Source organism: Hemibagrus wyckioides, linkage group LG01, assembly GCF_019097595.1.
Source record: "Hemibagrus wyckioides isolate EC202008001 linkage group LG01, SWU_Hwy_1.0, whole genome shotgun sequence".
In the NCBI taxonomy this organism is placed as follows: domain Eukaryota; kingdom Metazoa; phylum Chordata; class Actinopteri; order Siluriformes; family Bagridae; genus Hemibagrus; species Hemibagrus wyckioides.
Genome location: NC_080710.1, coordinates 14,827,994 through 14,853,299, shown reverse-complemented (window position 1 = coordinate 14,853,299; position 25,306 = coordinate 14,827,994). Strand labels below are relative to the sequence as shown.

The window sequence follows — 25,306 nt, the reverse complement described above, 5'->3', positions numbered from 1 at the left end:
CCTGAACGTTGAAAAAAAACTAGCTAATTACCGACATTTTCTTCTATATATAGCATCTCTGGGGAGTAGTTATTTCTATTCACGCAAGTGTGGTAAAGTGTCAAATAAACCGGTAGCTCAAAAAAAAAAGGTTAGCCCAATTAATGAAGTGTATGGGCAAAGTTTTTCTTTTTTTTTTACTTTGCAAATGCAAATCGTTTTATGAAGAGCAGTAATGTCCTGTTATTCATTGCCTGAGGGTCAGCATCAGCTTTAGTGAGGATGCGCTTTCTGAATTTTATCCCTCAGTTCAAAGCATGCTCATCATCATCATCATCACTCACTTGGAGACTGGATGAGCTCACCTGCCAGAAACTAGCTCTCTTTGAATCGGCCGCCTTTTGGACCTTTTTGTAGCTATCCGACCAACCCACTCCCGTCCTACTTTTCCCGAGAGAGAGAGAGAGAGAGAGAGAGAGAGAGAGAGAGACTCCACACTTCTCCCTACGTGCTCTTTTCTCCTGCTTTTCTCTTCTCTGCTCTCACTCTCCGGGTTGTGCACACACAGGGCACAGGTTCACCTTCTTTCGCCTTTCCCCTGCAGAAAAGCACATTACTGGACCAAGATTATAACATCGTATCTCTAATGCAGATTGTATAGGGATGCGGTAGGTAACTGCTTATTTCTTTTCTTTTTCCTGATCCCCTACCCGCACAGAGTGCAGAAAGTTCTTTTACTTATTATATTATTATATTTAAGAGTGCATTTTTAAATAATATGTTTCAAAGTAGACTATTATATTATACACTTTTAGCATGGTGCACATTATTCTCATTAGTTCTGCCTGCATATTATTAATTTTCGTTATATTTGCTTTTGATGGGGTTGTTGTTTGTTCTAGTAAGTTTTAAAAAGAAATACCTGATATGAGATGATATTAGTCTGTGATTAGAGTACTATTGTAATTACTGTAAAATTGCTACACCATTTTATAAGCATTCCTTAACCACTTGAATCTCTTTTGCTCTTTTTGGCTTTTTGATTCATTGCTAAAAAATTTTTTGCCATTGCTTGGGTTATTTATAGGCTTATGTAGGTCATAGTGTGGAGGCTATTCGAGAGCCTGTCAGTTTTGCTTACAGTTAAATGCTCAGAATCAGACTTTTTAGAGAGCGGCCATCTGTCCTTGACATTTGAGAGTGAAATGACCTTACATAGATTGTCCAGCTCTTCAAAGCTGTCCAAAACATCTGCAGCCAAATTAATCTATGCCAACTATCCACTGCTTGCATGTTTCCTATGTATTCCTGTAATTAATATCTTGAAAGTTTTCCCCTTTTTAATAGTGCCCAATATTTTAGTGCAATGGCTCCTAATGTGAAATAACTGGGATATTAATTTCTCCCTCATTTTCGTCTTCCTTACACATGGTATGGCCAAATATTTCCTGGCCATTACACATATATACATCACATATGTGATCTATAAGATATCTCTGTATGCTGTAGCATTGCAGCTTGCTTCACTGGAACTAAGAGGCCCATACCTGTTCTAGTATGACAATAACCCTGTGCAAAATGCAAGGTCCATGAAGACATGTGAAAGAATTCTGCACAGAGCCCTGACCTCAACTCCTATTGAACATCACTATTAGAACGCTGAACGCTGACTGCACCCCAGGCCTCCTCACCCAATATCAGTGCCTGAACTCATGAATGGTCTTGTGTCCAAAATACAGTGTGGTGTATATAACACAGCACAGGGGAAACTACATCTAAAATAGGATATTCCATCAGCACATATGGATGTGATGGTCAAGTGTCCACAAACCTTTGGCCATATTGTGTATCTTCTTTCACAAAGCCCTGCTTATAAGTGTATTTAGCTTAGGTTATTGTTTTGAGTCTATATGATAGAATGCAAAAAAACAAAATGACAAGTCTGCCTCAGCATCTTATTGCAATTCTGTTGCTCTTTCAGATGAAAGAAAAATGACTACATTACAGAAACAATAATTTTGTTGAAATAATGTGTTTATGAAACGGAAGCTGGAAAGGATGGACAGGGATTCATGAGGAATTGCCATGGCTAGGATGGATTGAGATTGAGAATGCTAGCAAAACAGTACACAAAGCTTCATTCCACAGTGTTAATGGCACATGGAGAGCTTGTGTGCTGCATTTTATAACACTCCATTGAGAGAATAAGCCGTGATATTTAACTCGGTATATAAGGCTTTTTGAGAACTGTCTGGTGGCCTTGTGTAGGAGATATAAGTATTATATCTGATGTAATGGCACAGCAATACTTCTCTTCCCCCTATTTATTTCTTTGCTCATCTTGCTCCTCCTCTTCTCTCTGATGACCCTTTAGGAAAGTCTGGGCTCTATCATTGACTTGCAGTTTTCCAAAGTCATTCAGTATTCTGTCTAAATGCTCCTGAGGTTTTTGGACTGTGCTTTCCCCCACTAACCCTCTGAACAAGCAGTCTGGCTCCTTTTCTCTTGGATTATGGAAATGTGGTCATGGCTATAGGCCATACACTGAGAGCATTGGGGAGGAATGACTTTCAAGAAAAAAAAAAGGTAGATCAAAGCTGACCGCGCTAATGCTTTTATTAACAATTTAGAACCAGACAATCTTGCAAATGTTAGACAGACTGAGAAAGAAAGACAGAGGAAGCTGCACATTTTGTTGGGAAATAAATTGAGATAAATGAGGAGAGAGCTGGCAACATGATTGTAAGTTTAGGTGAGTCTCTCCTAGCATTTGGTTTTTTCTCTGAGGCTTTTTGGTAACTGGCAATGAAAATTACATCTTCCTCTTTAATTTTCCCCCAAGCCCAAGCTGGGCATTAAATCCAAGATTCACTCTGGTGAGGACGACTATAACACACCCAATGATTTTCTGCTTAGAGCAGCACTTTCTTTCTTTTTTTTTTTTTTTACTTTGTTAATGCCAGTTTCCAGTGTTCTTAGACACTAACTCCCTCCCTGTTGTCTACCCCTACTCTTATGACCTGGTTTGTCCACATCATTTGTAAAGAGCAATATGATGTCAAGATGTCCTGCCTGAGGTTTTCTAGTGGGTTACTCTGGGCTTTGTTACTGACTCACACAGCTCCCAGTATCTGGTTTCTTAAACTGTGGCTTATTAGGCCCTGTCCTGTAATTTGAAGCAGTATTGTTAGTGTAACTATAAGGATTTGTGGTTAAAAATCATTTCACTATTATCAGAAGCAGAATCATATCAAATGATTTTTGTCCTTGATGTAGTGTGATTCATAAAACAGACCCAACACTTTAGGCCTATTAAATAAATAGTAAATAATAAGGCTGGGATTCAGTTTTTTGCTCACAGCAGCAGTAAGATGTGTGACATGTTATCAGAACCTCCCTGTATTCCTGATCCCTGTCTTTTTGATTAATTATTACTCAGGCTGATCAACTGAATTTAAATCCAGTGACTTCAGGCAATATTAGCTTGCAGTATCTCAGTCTACTGGCTCATCTTTTCCCTTAAGTCTTTAATTTCACATATGGTTAGTTATACAAGACTGCAAGAGACAGAAAAAAAGAAAGAAGAGTAGAGATTAGACTTCTATAATTACACTACATGCTACTGTAATTATTATACACTGTTGTAATTATGCTGTACAGTATATTCATTCTCGGTTTAACTACAGCCTAAACTGACTGACCTGTCTCTGTTAGTGTATGTTTCATGTACATAGAAATGTAGACAAATGTAATAACATGAAAGTTTACATACTGTAAATGTTGCGTACTGTGCTAAAATTATCATTCATTATCCTACTTATATTTATCTATAGAATGTAATATAAAAAAAAAAACCACAAAGTTTGTAATCTGTTAATTTACATTTTTGAAATGACTTATATTTATTTTAAATTGCATATCCACCAGGATATGTCTAACCTGGTTTTCAGGCACTTCATTTTACAGCATAACCATGTAGTTCATTTGCTTTTTACAAATGCTAGTGTACTCAGACTGGCAGGTGGTCCTTTCTTTATTTTGTCCAGTCTTCCGTAGCAACTACCAATGTCTGATTTAAAATGTCCCCCTGACTGTTAGAGATGTATAGTAAGGATGCAAGATAACCTATAAGAAGTATTAGTAGAACTGCAGTGAAGAATAGAGAATAAAGACATCTGAGCCAAATAACAGGTTAAAGAAAAATAACTAGTTTCATCATCAGAATTCTGCTCACACCCCAGAACACCAAAAGCTCACTGAGTCCAGGCTGATGCCAACTGGAAAGCACACAGGGTTGCCAGGTTCATTATCCAGTAATCCCCAACTGCTGAATCAACAGGCATATATGAATGTAAATATTATTCAAGATGAAAGCTTTTAAAGTAAAGCTAAACACACTAAATGATCCAACATAGATGATACCTTTGCAAAGTCCACTTCTGTAAAGGAAGACCACACATAATGTGAAGAGGGCTGCTATTATGAATGTCTTGAGCCAAGTGTATTTTTACTGTTTCACTGACATGCATGTGTTCAGTTCAGAATTTCATTTAATACAGAGCAATGATTAAATTATATAAGTTAAATTTGTCTTGATTAGTGTCAGATGTACTGGAGATCAAATTTAGGAATTGCTCCAATCTGGCAACAGTAAAGGGACAAAGAACACACACTTAGTTTAGCTCTCTGTTCTCTCTTTCTCTCTCACTCTGGACCATTGCATGTGAAAGAATGCTTTAGTTTCTTAAATGAAAATGCTATTACAAAGTAGAAAAGATCCAAGTTGAAAAATGAGTGTGTAAATCAGTGTGTTTGCATCCTTTGAATTAGCCTGAAAAACTGGATCTTATTTTGAAGTTCTATTTTCGTTAAGTGACCCAATTATTCTTTCATTTTTTATATGTTCCGCAAAATAGGCATTACTTTGCTTGGAAAATGTTTGACTTTATCTTTGTTCTTCCCTGTTCCCTTCTCAGATCAATGATGTTCCTATCTCTACTGCTGTGTGCCATCTGTCCCTTTGTCCTGCTGTCCTCTGCTGTCCCTGTACCAGGAACAGGTGTGTCAACTCCACACACTAAGTAGGCTTTGATTAATGAGGCTCAACACATTATGCATGGGAGTGGAGATCACTATTTTACTGCTTTGCCTCCCCAGAGGCTATGATATATGTTTAAGTCTCCTCACAGTAGGAGCTAAAATAGGAACTTCAAGGTCAGAGCTGAATATTGTCACTTATCAGCTATGAATTTGCTGAAATAATGCTGTTACAGTCACTAGGCTAGATCTTCTCCAGCTTTCATTTGTCAATCAGTTCTCAATATTATGATTTTTCTTATTACATATTTAGATCCAATTGGTGTTTTGAGGAATTGGTAGTAATTTTTTTGTGTTGTCATATATCACAAGTTACATCATATATTTTTTTTCAGATGAAACAAGGCTCTTGAAAGTTACAATCCCTGACAGCCATCCTGTGCCTGCCGTTTTGGGAGGATCCTTAACCCTGCAGTGCATTGTGTCACTGCCACCAGCGTCCGTCTTGGGCCGCGTGGCTGGGAATGCCAATCCACGGGTAAAGTGGAGCATGATCTCCACAGGACGAGAGACTGAGATCCTTGTAGCACGAGGGGAGAGGGTGAAAATCAGTGAGGCTTATAAAGGTAGGGCCTCTCTGCCAAACTATGACTCCTCTCCAGATGATCTGACACTCCAGCTGGACAGCCTGAGACACAATGATACAGGATTCTACCGCTGTGAGGTCCAGCAAGAATTGGACGATGCTCATGATCTGGCTCAGATCAAAGTAAAAGGTAATCACCCCATGGCCACTTAGAACCATAAGACATGTAACATAAAAATGCCTGTTAATTGTAATCTATGAATATTTTACCTGTGTACCTAATAAAAGTAATTTTCCACATGAGCCCACAATAAAAGAAAGATTTGCTACATCTGCGCTTCATCAGACCTAGTGGGCTACATTATATATGCTAGGTCTAAAGCTAGTATTATAATGGATACTATTAATATTCATAACACTTCAGAGGGTCTCTGTTTTTAACATTTGATATATGATATCCTTAGGCGTTGTGTTTCACTACCGACATGCCTCCAGCCGCTATGCTTTCTCTTTTGATGACGCCAAGAATGCATGTGAAGGCATTGGAGCTCAGATTGCCACTCCAGAGCAGCTTCTGGCAGCATACCACAGTGGTTATGAGCAATGTGATGCTGGTTGGTTAGCAGATGGATCCGTCAGGTCAGAGGATGACTGTATAACTAATTTTGATTACCATATAACTATTTTTTAATATCTTAAAGCATTTTTGTACCAGTATACTTAAACAAAGGTGTAATTTTAACAATAACACAGATATCCTATCCATATGCCTCGTGAGGGCTGTTTTGGAGATATGGATGGCCTGCCAGGGGTCCGGAACTATGGCATGTTGGAGCCTGATGAGCTTTATGATGTTTATTGCTATGTTGAGAACATCCATGGTAAATAATGCTATTTAGTTATTTTCATTTTTTAAATTTCCTTTTTTGCCTAGTTTCTGTATTGGTTCTATATTGTTTCTACTTCAGGTAAAGTGTTCTATGGATCTACCTCAAAGCGATTTACACTGGCTGAGGCTGAAGCATATTGTGAGCAACAGGGTGCTCAATTAGCCAGCACAAGTCAGCTATACGCTGCATGGAATGATGGTCTTGATCACTGTAGCCCAGGTTGGCTAGCTGATGGTAGTGTGCGCTATCCTATTGTAAACCCAAGAGAGCGGTGTGGAGGGCCTGAACCTGGTGTTAAGACAGTCTTTCGCTACAGCAATCAGACTGGCTTTCCTGAACCTCACACTCGCTATGATGCCTACTGCTTCAGAGGTAACAAGCATGTCTTCATTTTAATATTGTTTTTTGATTCAAAAGACACACATTGCAAATACTGCTAATTGTTGTGTTTTGGTGCAGTTATATAGTATTTGAATTTCGTTGTGCTTTTTGTTATTTTTTTCACAGGAGAGCTTAGTTCTCAGACAGTCAACCCATTTGATTACATGGCCACAGAGCCAGAGGACATTGTGACTTTAACTGACACAGAGGAAGAGTTCAGTCTAGGTCATGCGACCCAGAAGACAGAAAATGAGGCTCAAGGGGCTGTTGAGATTTTCTCATTCTCCAGCAAACACACAGTTAAGACAGAGGGGCATGACCCTACACCATCCCCATTTGATAAAGTTCATACAACTGCTGCTAGCAGAAATATTCTCACCACTCCAGGAGTATATGGACAGAAACCTGAGCCGACTCAGAGCTCCTGGCAAGAAGTGCTTATAAAGCCCACTGACTCTGAAGTAGTGCCAAAGATACACCTGCAGCCTAGCTGGAATCAACCAAAGTTAGCAGACGACCAAGATAAAGAGAATACAACAGCCGATTCAGAAGTGAAGATGGACAATCATACATACTATCAACCAATGCCAGACACCAGCCTGGAGCCAGTAGAGCAAGTGGAATACAAAACATTTACAGAAAGTAAACCAAACACAACCACTGACAACTTGGAGCCATTGTATGAGTTTACAGAGATAAAAATATCTAAATCCATGACTGAGACCAAACTTGATCAAAATGGAAGCCATGTGGATGAATATTCAACTGTAGTAGAAGCGCAAGCAGGTAACATCACTGTGGGCCTGGAAACTGATGTCACTGTGGAATTCAGAACTCAGTCTACTTCTTCAGAAATCACTGAGGGCTCAGGAAGTGAAATGACTACAGAATTTGCAGGGTCGATTAACCCCAATGTCACCCTAAGTCAAGAAGATTTGTATGAACATTCTTCAGCTGAAGCCACAACAGAGAGTTCTTTGCTGGAAGATCTAAGTCACCCTACACTGAGTAAGTGGAAATAAAAACAAGATGCATTAGATCTTTTTCCTTTTTGAATAATGACTTGGCAATTGTGAGTGAAAATAACCATTTTTTATTTTGTCTTTTGTATTAGCAATGCCACAATAATACCGTTAAATTGCACAATGATTAAAAGGTTTTATTTTCATGCCACTTTACAGGTTTTCCTCAAAGTCTTGAGCAGACTGTTGCAACAGACACTTCCAGTACTATAAATCAAGTGGAGCAAGAAACAGGGCATACTTCAGCTGAATCTCTAGTAGTATCTCTTGGTTCAGCTGATAATGACAGTGAGTCAGAAGTGACTGCGACACCTGTATATTTACCTGAGAAACAAACAGAGCCCATTGATGGTTCTGGTGATGATGACAATGTGCTACTGTTGACTCGTCGGACTACACAAGCACCTCACTTGTTAGACACATCTATTTCCCCAAAGCCACTGGATATCGGGCTGGACTCTCCTGTTCCGGAGAGTAGTACTCCATCTGGGATCACTATCATAAACGAGGAGGTGAATCAGTTTGTGCATGAGAGGGTGGAAAAAGCACCGGTCCTGCATACCACGGCAACAACTCCACTGACTGAGACTAAGACAATGTCAAACAAAGACAACACTGGCGATGAAGATAACTCATCAGGAGCAGAAAACTCTTCTGGAGGGGGATCTTTGGTAACAGACCTCCCCCATCTAAATGCTGCTCCAATCATACCCTTTAACTCCACAAACCTGCTTCTCCTGAACACAACAAAGGTTAATAATAGTGAAAATGTTTCCAGCACCACTCATTTTACTGTGGAGGTTACACTGATCCCAGACATGACAACACCAATCTGGGACATTGTGACTCCCCCAACTCCACCACAGGAGTTCCGGGCAGATGTGGAGATCAGCGGTGATTTCCCAGTAACCACAGATGACCCTAACTCCTCAGACGAGTCAGACTCTACTGCAGCTCCCACCACTGAGAAACCTAGGGAGACCCAGAGTCTGACATCCTCTATGGCAACCAATGACAAGGAGCATGAAGATCAAGACTTGACTACCACCCAGAGTCTGACATCCTCCATGGCAACCAATGACAAGGAGCATGAAGATCAAGACCTGACTACCACCACAGAATCTCCCAACAGCAAGGAAGAGGATGAACTGACAACCCAAACCCACCATACATCCTCCTCACCCCCCAGACCAACTGATAAAGTGTTGGACAGAACAGGCATATCAGGTCTGAGAATTTTAATTAATGTTTATTTATTCTATAATTTAATATGTCTAGTGATTTCAGGTTACTTCACTATATATGCAAATTGCCATTCCCTAATATAACACTGGATGCTTAATACAAATATTACATTAATAAATAAAAAATAATGCATTAGCATTTTCCACTTCCTAATTACAGTAACCTCTGTAACTCCTTGTAGAAAAAAAAGAATGACCAAACTTCTTTCCAAAATACTAAGAGTTTTTGCTTACAGTTTCACCAGCAATTTAATGGTTCCACCTAGTGGACAAACTAACACTTACTGTAGCTCTACTTTCAGCTCACCGTTAACTGCACGTTATACACACGTTTTAAACCAAACTAGTTCAATACTCCCATTAATCCTGCTGTTATATTGGGCAAAACAAGTCAGTATAAAAGTAGGAACTGTGTATTTTTAGATGGTTGTTTGGAGAATCCATGTTCTAATGGAGGCACCTGTGTAGACATCAGTACTACTGTCAAATGTCTGTGTCTGCCAACCTATGGGGGAGAATTCTGCCAAATTGGTGAGTTGTGTATAACAAAATTTTGTTCAATTTTTATATCTGCTTTCTATATCTAACCACAAAATTGTTAAAGACAAAATTTTCATTGTCCCTAACCTACAAGTTGAATGGAATTGCTTAAACGTATACTGCAAAAAGCTCTCAAATTCAGACCACAACCTAAGAGGGAGATAATCATAATAAGATCTTCACAGTGAATGCTGATTCTAAAGTTTTATTTTATTTTATTATCTTTCTTAGATCTGGAGCAGTGTGAGCTAGGCTGGGAAAAATTCCAGGGCAACTGTTATAAGCACTTCTCAAAACGTCAGAGCTGGGAGGTGGCAGAGCAGCACTGTCGGATGAGCGGCGGTCACCTGGTCTCTGTTATGTCACCTGAAGAGCAATATTTCATCAACTGTAGGTCTAAACTGACTTAAGGAAGTGTTTATTGTACCTAAAGTGAAATTAATTTAGTTAAATTTTTTTTGATATTTTTTTTTTTTAGATGTGTACTTACTTTGCAGTTAATTTAGCAATTTATGACAATATATCAGTTTGCATTTACTATATTGTATACTAAGCTCATGGAACTGAATGTGTGTAAGATAGGAGTTCCAGGCAGTGGAATTGCTCCAGATGGCAGTCACATAAACTGTGGAAGTAACACACAAATGAGTTTAAAGTTTAACTGCTGCAAATAATCTAACCATAAAAAAAGTAGTTGATAATAATTTGACACATCATATTCAGATTGACTTGTCTGAACTTACAGAATTGGACCAGATTCCACATTCATTACCCCAAACCATCCTGTCTGCAACTAAACACTGGTGCTTGATAATCCTTAAAAAGACTCTGAAAGTTATAGTCTTTAGGCCTAAAAAAACATGATGATAATGAGGCATTTGCTGTGTGACTCACATCCAGGCTTTCTTCCACAGATAAGTACAGGGAGTACCAGTGGACTGGTCTTAACGACAGGACCATTGAGGGTGACTTCCGTTGGTCTGATGGAAACCCGCTGGTAAGCTTTGTATAGCCTTAACTGTTAGGGAATTGTGATGCTAACCCACTGGCGCAGCATACAGACTTCTCTGTTAATTGGCATCAGTGTGAGGTGCTGGGAAAGGTGCTTGTAAACTGCTGTGTTCAGAGATTATAAAGTCTGATTAAAACCCACATCCTGTTCGATAGCAGCTTTCATTTAGTCTTATAATGTTGTCACAAATCCCTGGTTTGGCTTTTCTTTCTGCTGTATTCCTTCTTTGCTACTGTTGTACTGTTCCCAAAACACAAAAAGCAGACATACTGTTTTTACAATACACAGACACTGTACACTGCACTGCAAAGAAACCATTAACAGGTGGACAAAGAACTAAATAAATAAATAAAGCTTCATTGCTTTCTATCTTTATCAGGATTTATATAGCTAATGTCTTTATCACATATACATATATGCATATAAAGTGGAAAAAATATGTCTGCCCTTTTAGCTCAGTTGTAGGACAGTAAACTGGTATTCTGTTGTGGCAACAGTCTTTACAGGGCTGTTCTGTCTTTACGCAAGTAGCACCCTTTTCACCTAAAGTGTTTAGTAAACTTGTATGGTATCCTAAGCACTACTTTTAGGTCTTCAGGTATGTACAATATCAGTGGGTGCTCACTGTTTGTCGTGTAGTCAACAATTAACATAGCCTATAGCCAAGGTCACATTGAAAGGTCACATGTGGGCAAAAAAGGAAACCTTGCAACAGTTCAAAACAGTTTATGGCCATAAATCTCATACAGAAGCATTCAATTAAGCCTTTACTCAAGACCCTATGAAAGCTTTTAAAAACTCTTTTACTCAAGAACCTATGAAAGCTTTTAAAAACATGTTTTATCGCTTTCAGCACCTAGCAGCATGCTAGAAAAATGTTTTTCTGAAAATCAGGCCAAAATAGCAACTTGTAGATAAACATCTGCTTTTGGCCAGGACCACAAATTGAGAAAAATTCATGTAGTGTATGAAAGGCATCTTTCATACACTACATAACTCTACTGTCTTACATTTTAAACATGCTTTCTTAAATTAGTGCTCTTAATCTAAGGATTTTTCACACTGTAGTCTAACCACTGCTTATGAGTGTGGAAAGAGTGTGGACAAATTTTTGCCTTTATGGCACTACCAGTGTAATGAATATTAATTGTTTTCTTTGTCTTCTCTGTCTCAGCTGTATGAGAACTGGTATCGTGGTCAGCCTGATAGTTATTTCCTATCAGGAGAGGACTGTGTGGTGATGGTGTGGCATGATGATGGCCGCTGGAGTGATGTACCCTGTAACTATCATCTGTCCTACACTTGCAAGAAGGGCACCAGTAAGTATGCCACCCACTGAAGTTGCACATAAAGCTTTAGTTAAGAGAGTTTTGTCTCTTCCCATATATATGGGAATTTAGGGAACTCAACTAAGTGAACAACTTATATGTAACTTAAACTTTATGATATATATACACTACCAGTCAAAAGTTTGGACACACCTTCTAATTCCATGGTCTTTCTGATGTTTATTTCTTTCTACATTGTAAAACAATGCTGAAGGTGGCCGAAATACACAATAATCTTGTTTGAACAATTGATATTGAGATACACTATATTGCCAAAAGTATTCGCTCACCCATCCAAATAATCAGAATCAGGTGTTCCAATCACTTCCATGGCCACAGGTGTATAAAATCAAGCACCTAGGCATGCAGACTGTTTTTACAAACATTTGTGAAAGAATGGGTCGCTCTCAGGAGCTCAGTGAATTCCAGCGTGGAACTGTGATAGGATGCCACCTGTGCAACAAATCCAGTCGTGAAATTTCCTCGCTCCTAAATATTCCACAGTCAACTGTCAGCTGTATTATAAGAACGTGGAAGTGTTTGGGAATGACAGCAACTCAGCCCACGAAGTGGTAGGCCACGTAAACTGACGGAGCGGGGTCAGCGGATGCTGAGGTGCATAGTGCGAAGAGGTCGCCAACTTTCTGTAGAGTCAATCGCTACAGACCTCCAAACTTCATGTGGCCTTCAGATTAGCTCAAGAACAGTGCGCAGAGAGCTTCATGGAACGGGTTTCCATGGCCGAGCAGCTGCATCCAAGCCATACATCACCAAGTGCAATGCAAAGCGTCGGATGCAGTGGTGTAAAGCACACCGCCACTGGACTCTAGAGCACTGGAGACGCGTTCTCTGGAGTGACGAATCGCGCTTCTCCATCTGGCAATCTGATGGACGAGTCTGGGTTTGGCGGTTGCCAGGAGAACGGTACTTGTCTGACTGCATTGTGCCAAGTGTAAAGTTTGGTGGAGGGGGGATTATGGTGTGGGGTTGTTTTTCAGGAGCTTGGCTTGGCCCCTTAGTTCCAGTGAAAGGAACTCTGAATGCTTCAGCATACCAAGACATTTTGGACAATTCCATGCTCCCAACTTTGTGGGAACAGTTTGGAGCTGGCCCCTTCATCTTCCAACATGACTGTGCACCAGTGCACAAAGCAAGGTCCATAAAGACATGGATGACAGAGTCTGGTGTGGATGAACTTGACTGGCCTGCACAGAGTCCTGACCTCAACCCGATAGAACACCTTTGGGATGAATTAGAGCGGAGACTGAGAGCCAGGCCTTCTCATCCAACATCAGTGTGTGACCTCACAAATGCGCTTCTGAAACAATGGTCAAAAATTCCCATAAACACACTCCTAAACCTTGTGGACAGCCTTCCCAGAAGAGTTGAAGCTGTTATAGCTGCAAAGGGTGGACCAACGTCATATTGAACCCTATGGATTAGGAATGGGATGTCACTTAAGTTCATATGCGAGTCAAGGCAGGTGAGCGAATACTTTTGGCAATATAGTGTATGTCTGCTACTTATGCTCTGTAAAGCCGTCATAACGGCTCTAATCTGAGATGCTGTTAATTGGTGATTTCTGAGGCTGGTAACTCTAAATGAACTTCTCCTCTGCAGCAGAGGTAAGCTTTACTGGGATGGTCTTCATGTGAGCCAGTTTCATCATGGTGCTTGATGGGTTTTGCAAATGCACTTGACAATACTGTTCTTGCAAGAACTATTCCAGAACACCTGACCTTCGTGTCTTAAAATAACAACTGACTGTTTTTTGTTGTCATTACATATGGATTACTTAAGTCCATGTGTGTTATTTCATAGTTTTGAAATCTCCAGTATTGTTCTAGAATGTAGAAAATAAATCCCTAAACAAAAAACATTGAATTAAAAGGTGTGTCCAAACTTTTGACTGGTAGTGTATACATATATATATATATATATATATATATAAATCTAAATATATAAAACATATTTTTTCCCAGCTGTATGTGGCCAGCCACCTCTGGTATTGAATGCTAAGCAGTTTGGTGAACGACAAACCCGATATGTGATTAACGCTCTGGTGCGTTACCACTGTGAGGAGGGTTTCCTTCAGAGACACAACCCTGTCATCAGGTGTCAAAGTAACGGACAGTGGGAGGAGCCACAGATCACCTGTACACCAAGTAAGAAACTGTTCCATCAGTGATGGCTACTGTTTTAGTCTACTATTGACATGGTGTATGGATAGTAGGAATTGTTTTAATGCCTAAATTTCTTTACACCTCCATCTGTGATCATTGTGTAAAATTATGTATTGTGGATTTACTGCTAGTAATAACTAATTGTTTTGTTTTTCAACAGAACCAGTGGATTTAAATAGAAAACAAGTTACTTTGCCCTCTGAAAAGAACCATGAAGCCACTAATAAAGCAAAAGAAAAATGGTGGAGCTTTTAAACCAACCATCTTCTTTTTTTTTTATTTTTCTTTCTTTCCTTTACCTTTCCTTTAAGAGACCTGCATTACTCATCATTCATACTGTCACTGTTTCAGACAAAACTTACATTGTTCTACTCCAGTCAGATTTTTTTCATACAACTTTTCTCTGTAGAAAATGACACTGAATTACATATTGTGTAATTCTATGACACACAGACATAACTTTCGCCCAAATTGTAAGTAAATACAGATCAGAGTTTCCAAACACTAGAGGTTCATATTAAAGCACTAGCAAACACTGCAAAATGCAAATGCTATTTAACCTCAGCTGGTCTGAATTAAATTGTTGCCACTGTCTCATAAAGACTTAATTTCATCCTACTAAAAGTTGTCATTACTGCCCCCTGAAGGCAGAACAACATAGACAGGGAGAGGGTGAACAGAGAGGAAACAGCACATTGTTGAGTTCAATCAGATGATAAACTGAAAAGATAACAAATCATTTTGATCTGTATTAAAACCATTCCTTCAGCATCAAATAGTATTTAATACAATTCATAGATTCCATACTTTAATCTAAGGGAATGTGGAAAAAGAGGGTTAGGAGAGGCAGGCCCTGGCCTATTTCACTTAACCCAGTAATGGAAATGAGGTTAATAGTACTGTCTGGCAGCTGTCATTCTGATGTTTGCACACAGTAAATCCTGTGCTCCTCAGCCATGCAGAATACAGTTATAATCAACTTATTTGGTGTTTAGAAATCAATTACCTAATTTCCTATTTTACTGCACAATTTAGTTAAAATCTCTGACCAGGAGTCATCAAATCTGGCCTACAGATTCCCAGACAACATGCTAGTTTTACTGTGGTCTTATACATCTCTTGATTGAGAGTCTCTGTTTCTTACAGTACCAAAAACTAGCTTGATATTTCAGTATCCAAGCTTTAAGAGAACAATAAGCCCTTTTAAGGCTCTTTAAGAAAATATACATCCTTAGATACAGTGAGATGAAATCGATTTTGTAAAAAAAAAAAATCCTATGTGTGGAATTATTTGTGCCTGGCTGTGAAACACAAGCTTTACATTTTCTAGTAATTTGGTGCTCAGTTGTTTTCAGGTCTCTTATTTGCTCTGGGGAATAATCAGTCCTTTATGAAAGCTGTTCCTAACATCATAAGAAGTAACAATGTTTTTACTGACCTAAAGATTTTATTTCTTTATTCTGCATTTTTGGTGACATACTGGTTGAGTGTACACTTTTTTGAGTGATCATATCTTTCTGCTTTTTCTTTAAATGTTTCATTGTTCTTCAGAAATATTTGATTTAAGTCTAATCAAATTCAGATTCAAAAGACAAGGCAAATTTGTCTAACTCGGTATAAAATCCACTATCCTCACTAAACATGGGAAAATAATAGTTAGTTTTAGGATGACAAAATGAAGACTTTTGGATGTATGTTAGTGAATCTAATTGGCTGTGAAGCATAGATCAATGAATGGGTTACTAATACACTAATCAGTGCCACTAGGTCCATCATTTAGATTTGTGAAGCACTTTACTGATTTTGTACACAACTGTTTTGTGGTAATTTATTTTACAGCTTGGTTTTTCCCCTGGGAAAAAATAGTGTGGAATAAAGCCTGGAAGAAATAAAACAAAGACTTCAATTACTAACTTCACAAAAATTGTCATAAAAAATTTTATTTATCTGCTCATTTTGTTGTGTTTATGTTTTTTTTAAAAAAAAAAAGTCAAACCATCTGGTATATGGTGCCATACTGCTACAATTTGTAGGATTCTGTATTTGACCTGGAGTTTTATATAAAACAAATTATAATAAAACCAATTTTACTAACAGTATATGTCTTTTTTCCTTATATTGTTATTTTCGTTCATTTAGAGTTATGAGTCACACATATGAGTAAGTTCATAAGGATCTATTTTCTAATTGCATGTAAATGCATGTGTAATAAATACAAAAGGGTTTTTAGATTATTCACAAAATCTTATGAAAGGCATGTACATTTGGTAATTATTTACAAAGTTGGTTAAGAAATATCTGCTGGTGTAGAACTCAATTATTAATTAAATTATTTATATATTAATTGTAGGATCACCTTTGAACAGTATTCACTGATCTCATAAAGAAAATAACAACTTAGAAAATTGTGAGACTCATATGAATGTTAAAGCTTTTGGACCAAATCCTACATTCCCACGGAACAATTCTAGTCTTGTCACAATATCACATGTCAAAACATTATCTCATATTGCAGAAAGGGAAAAAAGTATTAATTCCCAGGCTGCATGGGAAGTGTTACAGTGGCACTTGCAAACTTTTGTCTTGTACTAGTGTAAACCTTTCTTGAATCATTTATCACTATGTTGGTCTTTATCTGTAACAGTATGCCCCATAGAGAGTAATAGTCTTTTTAGGAAATCCAAAACTGTGAACTCCTGGCTGTGGGAGTCCTCCACAGCGCTTTTTAGGGGTAATGATGGGAAAACGCACACTACCATCTTGTAGCCAGCCTCCATCACATTGCTCCAACCCTAGAAACTTCCAGGAGGAGTAGAGTTGTCCCACAAGGGCCAGGCTTGCTCCTTTCTCGTTACAGGCATGAGCTGCTTGCAAAAAATTTAGAGGCCCTGGTATATAGAACACTGAACCTACATGAAGGGGAACATAAACAGAGACTCTTCACGTGCAGAAGTGGAGACTTGCATACTTGTTTGCATACAATGCAACTCACATTATCACAATATACTATACACAGTCAATAACCTATTTTCAAAATGTAATGAAGACACAAATTATATGATTCAGATTGTGTGCTTTTTGTGAGTAGACAATTTAAATTCTGATTTAAAGAAAACAAGTGAGTTCTCTGCTAATGTCAAATGATGACATTTTGTAGCTGCCAAAATTATACTGACATAGCAGGAGCTCAAATGTCACCACAGAAACAATTTCACTCTAACAGACTCTCTCCTGTCTACTCAAACAACAGTGCATTGTCTATCTCCTCTTCTGTTCTTTACAGAGCCCACCATACCTCCTGCATGTGTTTCTCAAGCCACATTCCTATCACTACTTTATAAAAAAGTCTAAACACTGGATGGATGGATGGATGGATAGATAACTGGATAGATGGAAGGATGGTTGGATGATGGATGGATTGTTGGATGGATGAGTAAGGTTGTTAGCACACCATATTAGAGAAAGAAAGAGTACATAGTTAGAGTGCATGAGTATAAGAATAAATATAAAATTCTATAAAATAAATAAAAACTCATAATTTTCACTGGACACATGCAGCAAACAGATGAGTGTCTTGTATTAAACTTTTTTTTATACTAGAATTTTGTGCATTAGAATTGTTAAAATAATCTGCATAGCCGTGCATTTGCTGACCCTCAGTGGTAGAGGTGAAGCAGAAGGCATCGTAATGCTCCTTGGTCTTGTGCCGGGGCCCATAGCTGCGGATGCCTGGAGGAAGGTCTTTCCCACAAGCTGGGCGTGGATTCAGAATGGGGTAGTGGACAGTCCCATCATGTAGCCATCCAGCATTACACCACTCCAAACCATCTGTCCATTCTATAAATTGCATATATGATATCAATATATGAATGTGCTGCGATCGTAGGTCACTTTTACATTTAGTGAGGAAATATTCCTAAAGCTGTGTTCACTTCTAATAGTTTAAGATTGTGTGTTCTATTAAGTACAGTGGATTTGATACAGAATATTATTGGTTTACATTTTAGATATTAATTGTTACCCCTGTAAAGCTGTTTGTATGTTGCCAGTGTTGCATCCTGCTCTTCACAAGCTTTTTTGGCATCAAAGTACGTAAACTTATACCGTCCATGGCTGCTTTGATAAGGAAACACAACCCCTGAAACATATGCAGTGTTAATATTGTTATTGTTAGAAGATGACAGCTACTTTTAGCATATGTAAGGACTTAATATTCAAGATATTTACACATTGCTTTCCTGTACCTTCAATGCTTAGAGTAATGGTGACATGCTCATCTTCCATGCCATTAATTAGTTCACACCGGTACAGACCATAATCTTGGAGTTCCAGCTTGGTGAGGCGGAGAGAGATGTCCAAAGCATGCATCCGTCGAAGACTTGCTTTAGACTGCCATGTACCATAATGTTTAACATCATGCCCATTACTGATGAGAATATTTTCCGATGCTGTATGAAGAGGATCAACTTTACTCCACTTTACTTTGTAGTTAGAAGATACAGTTCGCAGAACACATGGCAGGGTTGTGTTCTCTCCCCGGCGTGCTTTTATCTCAGCATATACTGGTGGTTCTGTGAGATACTGCAGTGCTTTATCTTTGTCTGAAAGATTAGAGCAAAGTAACAAAATGAACAAAATTGGAATTGTTACAAAGTTTTTACATTAACAAGTCACATATGGGCTTTAGCATTACCTTTATTGTAGTAGCGATTAACAGCATCAGTCCAAAAGAGAAAACTGGTAGTCACCACCATAAAAGCCACACAGTTCATAATTTAGTGCACCTTTTCCTGTGTAAAAACATTTCCTTCAGTGGTTGCAAGCCAAGAAAATCCACATCCAGTCTAGTGGTACCAAAGGTCTAACACAAGCAAGTCAAATTAAAGTTATGAAATAATATATTTATCTACATTAAAATCCATTTAGCTAACTTTTATGACCGCTAGTTTTGATTTTACACTGAGTCCCTATTAAGCAAAGAGAAATAAAATATATGCTCTATATATATATATATATATATATATATATATATATATATATATATATATATATATATATATATATATATATATATGTATATATATATATATATATATATATATATAGTAATAATAACTAATAAGAAAATTGTCAAACCTGTTATGCCTTTTGTCTTTTGTCTCTCTTTCTTTAAAGTCCTAAATTAAAGGAATTCAGCTATTTTTTTTAAAAAAAAAAAACCTTGTCAGTCTTTTGAGCCACTTCAGCTAATACAGTATAATACAGAGTTCCTATCCAATCAATAGGATGCTCTCTCTCTCTCTCTCTCTCTCTCTCTCACTGTCACAGTAGGCTGGTCCATCCCCTTGGTTCCAGATGTTTCATTCAGACAGACATCCATTGTTCCTCTCATCACTTCTCAGAATTTAATAAGTGCACCAAATGTAAGTTAATGAACAATGAAGACAACTATTGCCATTTTTTTTAAATGTAATAAAATGCAATTTAATAAGTTTTTTATAACTCAATTTCTTGAATGTTTTATTCATTCATTCATCTTCAGTAAGCACTTTATCTGGATCAGGGTCACGATGGATCCAGAGCTTACTCTGGCAACCTTGGCTACAACATGATAATATACTCCCTACAAGACCATTATCAGTCCATTATCAGGCAAAGGGCAGAATATGTCCACATATTCATTCCCACCTACAAACCATATGGCAAATCCAATTCAATTACCAGCTCTGTGTTGGGAGAAAACCCAAATGAAATGATGATGAGAAAAGGCACAGGGGAACGCCACACTGTAAATAATCTGCTCATGGTCTTAGAGCATAATCTTTCAAGTATTTAAATGCAACACACACAATCTGATGACAACCAGCTGTGTTTACTCAAAGAAAAGAATCTAGAAATAAGTTTATTTCACTGAAGTCCTGAGTATGTGGACAGTGGACATTTTCTTCTGCTTTCTTTGCAACTCAAAGACTATGTTAACTATGGTATCATCACACTGCTTGGTTCACTCTGCTGCCCAGTTATTTTGTTCCAATTCAGGAAGTGACATACAATAATCACTTTGTCATTAGCTTCTCTTTCCATCCCACAGACAACAGCAGATAAACAATGCAGAAAAAAAGAGGCTGGAAAAAATCTAATAATGAGATTCCAGTGTTTCCTCCTGGCCTTCTTCATTGTGCTGATTCATCAATAGAACCCTTTCTAAGCCTGCAATTAGCATTCATAAAGGCATGTCTAGGTGACAGCAAGCTCTTTCTCTCTTTTCATTATTCCTTTCTCTCTCATTCTTCACTGTGCTTGAGTGAGTTGCTGCCTTTCACTTGCTTCTCTTTAGCCAGTCAACCTGATGTGTTCACTCACACAAAAACAGAATATGTAATAGAATTTTTTTTAATTTTGGGGGTCATTTAGAAAGGCAAAGACAAAATCAAATGAATCTCTCTATTGGTGAGTAGAAACAAAACAAGGACGGTTTTGGCCAAAAAAAACCCAGCATTTCTCACAATGGAAAAAGCTTTATATCATCTGCAAGATTTGTTCCCATCCATTATCAGTAATAGTATCAGGACAGAGCATGCTTTTGATTTATTGGGATATCACTTTCTATGTAGAACTTGTTTAGTAGCTTGGTAAAATGAAACTGTTTCAGTTTAGCTAGTTTTAAATGAAGCTTGAAATCTTGGCGCTGCTGCTTTAGTTAATATTCCATTTAATATTTATATATGAAAAAATGGCAGCACTTGACGGATGAGAAAAGTATTCTGCCTCAAACCTGAACAATATTATTTCTGATTTAAAACATTCTTCACAAAATATATGCCCCTCTTAGAGATAGTATTGTGGTAGGCATGGACTTGAGTTGGACTTTTAATTTTTCATTTAATGTGTAACTTTATGTCTCAGGAAAAAAGGTTTGGTGCATATTGCATATTGTAAATAACGTGCAGAAATACATTTAGCCTTGGGTTTGGAACGTCTTAGCCTCAAGGTAACCGCAGAGTTCAGAGCTAAGATGATCAATTCTGCTCCTGAGAGCGGCATCTGTAGACACTTGACAATTAGCCTGAAGGATAACTGCTGTGCATAACTTTAATGTAATGTTGATACCTACTCCTTTTCATTCAGTCATCCATTTAAATGTTTGAGCCATAGGTTGATTGATTACAGCATTTTTTTTACATTAGGAAAATGTGTAATAATGTACAAAAAGTAAATATAAATGTAAATAAAATAAATAAATAATAATAAAACAATAAAACAAGTGCAATAGATAGGTTTCACTTGTGACAATCATTTATAATCCCAACTAGAGCAGAGCGGCTTTAAGGACAAACCTTAAATCAAGTTCCGACAAACACAGTTCCTTGAATGCACAAATTAAATTTCCAATTTCTGAAACCTTTAATGAAGTTCTTTAGCTGATTAGTTTCACTAGTATACAGTCTTTTTTGCTTACTCCGTTTATTCATATTATATTAGGTGGATTTTTTTTGCATAAGTATGAATGAATGAGATATAAGACATGTGATTCAGTGTGACACAAAGAGTAAGTCACCTGCTCTATCAGTGATCTCAAACTGGCATTCTTTATGCTGTACTGCTTTTGACACAGATGCCATTGTGGCAGGTTGTTAACAGGTCGGTCAAGCTATATCAGTAGCAGATTGCACTCAGGTGTGGCCATGTTGATGTAAAGTAGAGTTCAGGACAGGGTCATTTTTTAACTCGTACCCTCACAAATAACACCAGACAGGTTTGGACTAGCCAATGGAGACAGTTCTTAGAGAGGAGACGATGATATCGCATTGCACAGAACTCTTTAAACATGATGTTTGAAAATTCTTAACTCAAAGATTACCTGCATTTCTGAAGAAACTCATATGCAATGAAAAAAAGCAAAACTGTTGATGGAACTGCTTTTAGCTACTGTATATAACAGGAATAAACTTGCTTCACAGATGTTCCACTACTCTAGGATGATAAGGGCCATCTGTTCTACTTTGCCATACCTGAAGATAACCATCTCTGCAAAGACCTCCTTTGTAGCTATAATAGTCTCCACTCTTTTGAGAAGAATTTCCATAAAATTTTGAAGGGTGTCTGTGGGAATTTGTGCTCATTCAGTCAGAGTATTTATGTTGTCAGGCACTTCTCTTAAGCGAGGAGGCCTGTGGTGAAGTTGGAACACCGAATCATCTCAAAGGTGTTCATGCAGTTTGAGGTCAGGGTTCAGTAAGGCCCACTTGAGTTTTTCCACACCAACATTGTTAATCCATGTCTTCACATACCTCACTTTGTACAGAGAGGCTTTGTTATGCTGAAACAAGTTTGTGGGGCCTCTTGGTTCCTTAATGCTACAGCATGCAAAGACATTTTAGACAATTGTATTTGCAGATTTGTGCCAACAGATTGTCGAAGAACTGGCTGCGATGGAAAGGTGTCCACATACTTTTGGCCAGTGAGTGTATATGTGTATACAGTATACTGTATGTGCATATGCAATATTTTAAAAATAAGTAAATAAAACTACTCTCCTATTATATAGCTTTCTCTTTGTCCTAATGCATTCCACCTTGTTACAGTGGAGTACTTTTATGTTTATGTACTTATGATATAGAAATTATAGCACATGCTGAAGATTTTCAGTTACATACAGTATGAAAAGCTGATAATGGAAATTGTAAGGTTTATCTAAAACCTGTGTGAATGTCTTGATCTGAAGCTGTCACCATGGTAGTTGGAATAACTTAATAACAAACCTTGAAAGTCCTGTCTCAGGGCCTCATTTCACCACCACCACCATCATCATCATCATCATCATCATCATATGAATGAGATGTTATCCTTAGCTACTGATTTTTGTCTTAATTCTAAATTTCTTTTGCATTGTACAGAACACATTGGTAGGATTGTTGGTCAGAAAAATTCAGTGCTTGTTGAGATCCAGAGATGTAACTACAGGAAAGACATAAGACAAGGTGTAGAGGCTGTATCAACCCACGTCACCGCTCTGTTCACATGATTACTCAGCACACCATGCATATGTACAGTGTGATACAGAAATGTTCACCTGCATTCTACAGCCAAACCCTGTTTGATATTTTTTCCCCAATTTTTCTTTGATTTTAGCTTGGACTTCATGCTATGTCCACTTTCCAGACTTTCCAATAACAAGTCTATTCATATCAAGATCACCTGACACTCACACGGAGTGGACACAGGTGCAGTCCATTCAATAATATTAAAAATAATGTGACTATTGAGGGCAAATATTTGCACCAGAATTAATAGTGGTTTCACAATAACAAGGTGAATACAGTTGAGTTCCTTTTAGATTATTGTTACTAATTAGATCCATCATTTGGTCCAATTTTTTATCTTCTTTTTAGCATACTATATTTTGCCTGTTATTTACTATCCTATTTGCAAAGGTGTCTTTTTTTCACTATAATACTCAAATCTTACATAAAAATGTAGTTGGGAACACTAAAGTTTACAATGGTACACTTTTGTGCGATTCACTGTAGGTCACATGCCATTAGTCATATTTGCCAAATTATGTTTTGTTACAGCAGTATACCTCTTTATTTAGACAGTTGCTTGGCATTAGTAAGCATGAAAGTTAATGTTCAGTAAAGTTCAGTATTCTATTTGCACTGCAGATAAAGATCTCACTCTTTCTCACGCACTATCCACCTTCAGGGAGACTGAAATGTTACTTAAGTATGAGTGTAAGAACTTTTATTCCTTCTGTTGGCAAGCATATAAACAGATAGACCCCAGGGAAGTGTAAGGTTCTAACCTTTGAGCTTGTATCTTGATCTTATTGTTCATCATGTATAATGATTTTCATATCTATATTTTTGTCATATTTTTCCTCCAAGCAAGTTCATCATTCTAAAAAAACTTTTTTTTGCCAATTCCCCATCAGCTGTGACCCATAGGATATGTGAATCTTGATTAATTTATCAGCAAACGATATAACATTTATCATGCTTTATGACAAGCAAACTTAGAGTCTGCATGATGTTTCCACACAAAATAAGTAGAGGTTTTAAATTTAGATTCATCTATTAATTTGATAGATTTAGAGTAATAAGTAATAACAGTTTGTTTTGTTTTTTTATCTCGAGTAATATTTGATTTCATTTAAAGATGGCTGCAGGATAATTCCACTTTTGAATTGAATATGATTTTTGACACATTCTCTATTCTTTGGTATCATTTCTTTGTATTTTGTCTTGATCATTCTCTTGTCTAAACCTAAATTTGGTGTGTCTGATTGACTTATGGCAGACATGTGTAACCTCCTCCAGGTAATGCCTACGGACAGATGGGCTGGTTGTTTGCTCCAGCCACACCTTCAGCCACACCTTGTAGCATATGACACAAATGAAAATGTGACTGGCAGCTATAAATCAAAATGGCATTCAAGTTGTCATTTTCCTCATGAGGAGTTACACACCTAGCATAGTTTGTATATTAGAAGGCTGCTTAGAAAGAGGAAGTGAACCTTCACAAACTGTTTATGTGAACAGAAATGAACTAAATAACAAATCTTTTTGTTTCTCACTCACATTAAATGCTACATTAATTTATATTGCCTATAAATGGCAATTGCATAATAGACAGGTCCAGTCTTGTGTTTATCTCATGATCTTGGTTGGTATTTCTGGTTTTTTGAACAGTATGTATCTGAGCTGACTTCCCCCAACACAAACACTTGCATGCCCCTACAAATTAGCTGATCACCTGATTGTCTTATCTAGTACCAGGAGCCACTAGAGAGATAAGGTGACAGGCACACACTTTTTAGACACATGTGTATGCATAGTTGAAAAGCAGGTATTCAAGTATTGGATTTCACATGCAGTGCTTGTTGAACTATAGAGCCACAGAATCACTTAGACTAGAGGAAGGATATGATTTTATATCCTGTACGAGGCCTGGCTTGGCTCTGTGCTATATATTTACAGTAAGGATAATGGAAAAATAGAGATGAGATTAGTTGACAATGTTAATGCATTATAAAATAGGGTCTTAGTCATCCAAATTGATCTATCCTTTACAACATACTAATGCCTGACAGTAAACTGGTAAA

General features: G+C 37.7%; 2 protein-coding genes across 4 annotated transcripts; one reads left to right on the top strand and one right to left on the bottom strand.

Annotated features, from left to right (window-relative positions):
* Positions 1-487: 487 nt before the first annotated feature.
* On the top strand, positions 488-16,245 carry bcan (brevican). Of its 3 annotated transcripts, none has more exons than XM_058388311.1 (14): positions 488-647; positions 4,956-5,038; positions 5,412-5,792; positions 6,067-6,241; positions 6,356-6,483; positions 6,571-6,864; positions 7,000-7,881; positions 8,055-9,122; positions 9,563-9,670; positions 9,911-10,069; positions 10,594-10,676; positions 11,866-12,010; positions 14,002-14,184; positions 14,363-16,245. In XM_058388311.1, exons 1-14 carry the CDS (start codon positions 643-645, stop codon positions 14,455-14,457), a joined length of 3,789 nt encoding a protein of 1,262 aa, XP_058244294.1. In that variant the 5' UTR covers positions 488-642; the 3' UTR covers positions 14,458-16,245. The 3 variants fall into 3 exon arrangements, with proteins under 3 accessions (XP_058244294.1, XP_058244286.1, XP_058244302.1); XM_058388303.1 differs by lacking the exon at positions 488-647 and adding an exon at positions 2,399-2,565; XM_058388319.1 differs by lacking the exon at positions 488-647 and adding an exon at positions 4,719-4,846.
* A 169-nt stretch (positions 16,246-16,414) lies between these two features.
* On the bottom strand, positions 16,415-19,480 carry hapln2 (hyaluronan and proteoglycan link protein 2). Its single transcript, XM_058388353.1, has 6 exons — positions 19,339-19,480; positions 18,896-18,992; positions 18,447-18,803; positions 18,224-18,340; positions 17,857-18,039; positions 16,415-17,111 (listed from the first exon to the last, which is right to left on the bottom strand). The coding sequence occupies exons 2-6, from the start codon at positions 18,972-18,974 to the stop codon at positions 16,834-16,836; spliced, it is 1,014 nt and encodes a 337-aa protein (XP_058244336.1). The 5' UTR covers positions 18,975-18,992; positions 19,339-19,480; the 3' UTR covers positions 16,415-16,833.
* Between the last annotated feature and the right edge of the window lie 5,826 nt (positions 19,481-25,306).

What these genes read in the sequence shown, in the direction of transcription:
- bcan (XM_058388303.1), top strand. Translation starts at nt 2,543, where the DNA reads ATGACTTTCAAGAAAAAAAAAAG. An exon ending in TGATGCCTACTGCTTCAGAG is followed by an intron (nt 6,865 to 6,999) that starts GTAACAAGCATG and finishes TTTTTTTCACAG; the next exon opens with GAGAGCTTAGTTCTCAGACA. An exon ending in AGAGCAATATTTCATCAACT is followed by an intron (nt 10,070 to 10,593) that starts GTAGGTCTAAAC and finishes TTTCTTCCACAG; the next exon opens with ATAAGTACAGGGAGTACCAG.
- hapln2 (XM_058388353.1), bottom strand. Translation starts at nt 18,974, where the DNA reads ATGAACTGTGTGGCTTTTATGGTGGTGACTACCAGTTTTCTCTTTTGG. An exon ending in ATACAAACAGCTTTACAGGG is followed by an intron (nt 18,040 to 18,223) that starts GTAACAATTAAT and finishes TGCAATTTATAG; the next exon opens with AATGGACAGATGGTTTGGAG. An exon ending in CTTCACCTCTACCACTGAGG is followed by an intron (nt 17,112 to 17,856) that starts GTCAGCAAATGC and finishes CCCTTCATGTAG; the next exon opens with GTTCAGTGTTCTATATACCA.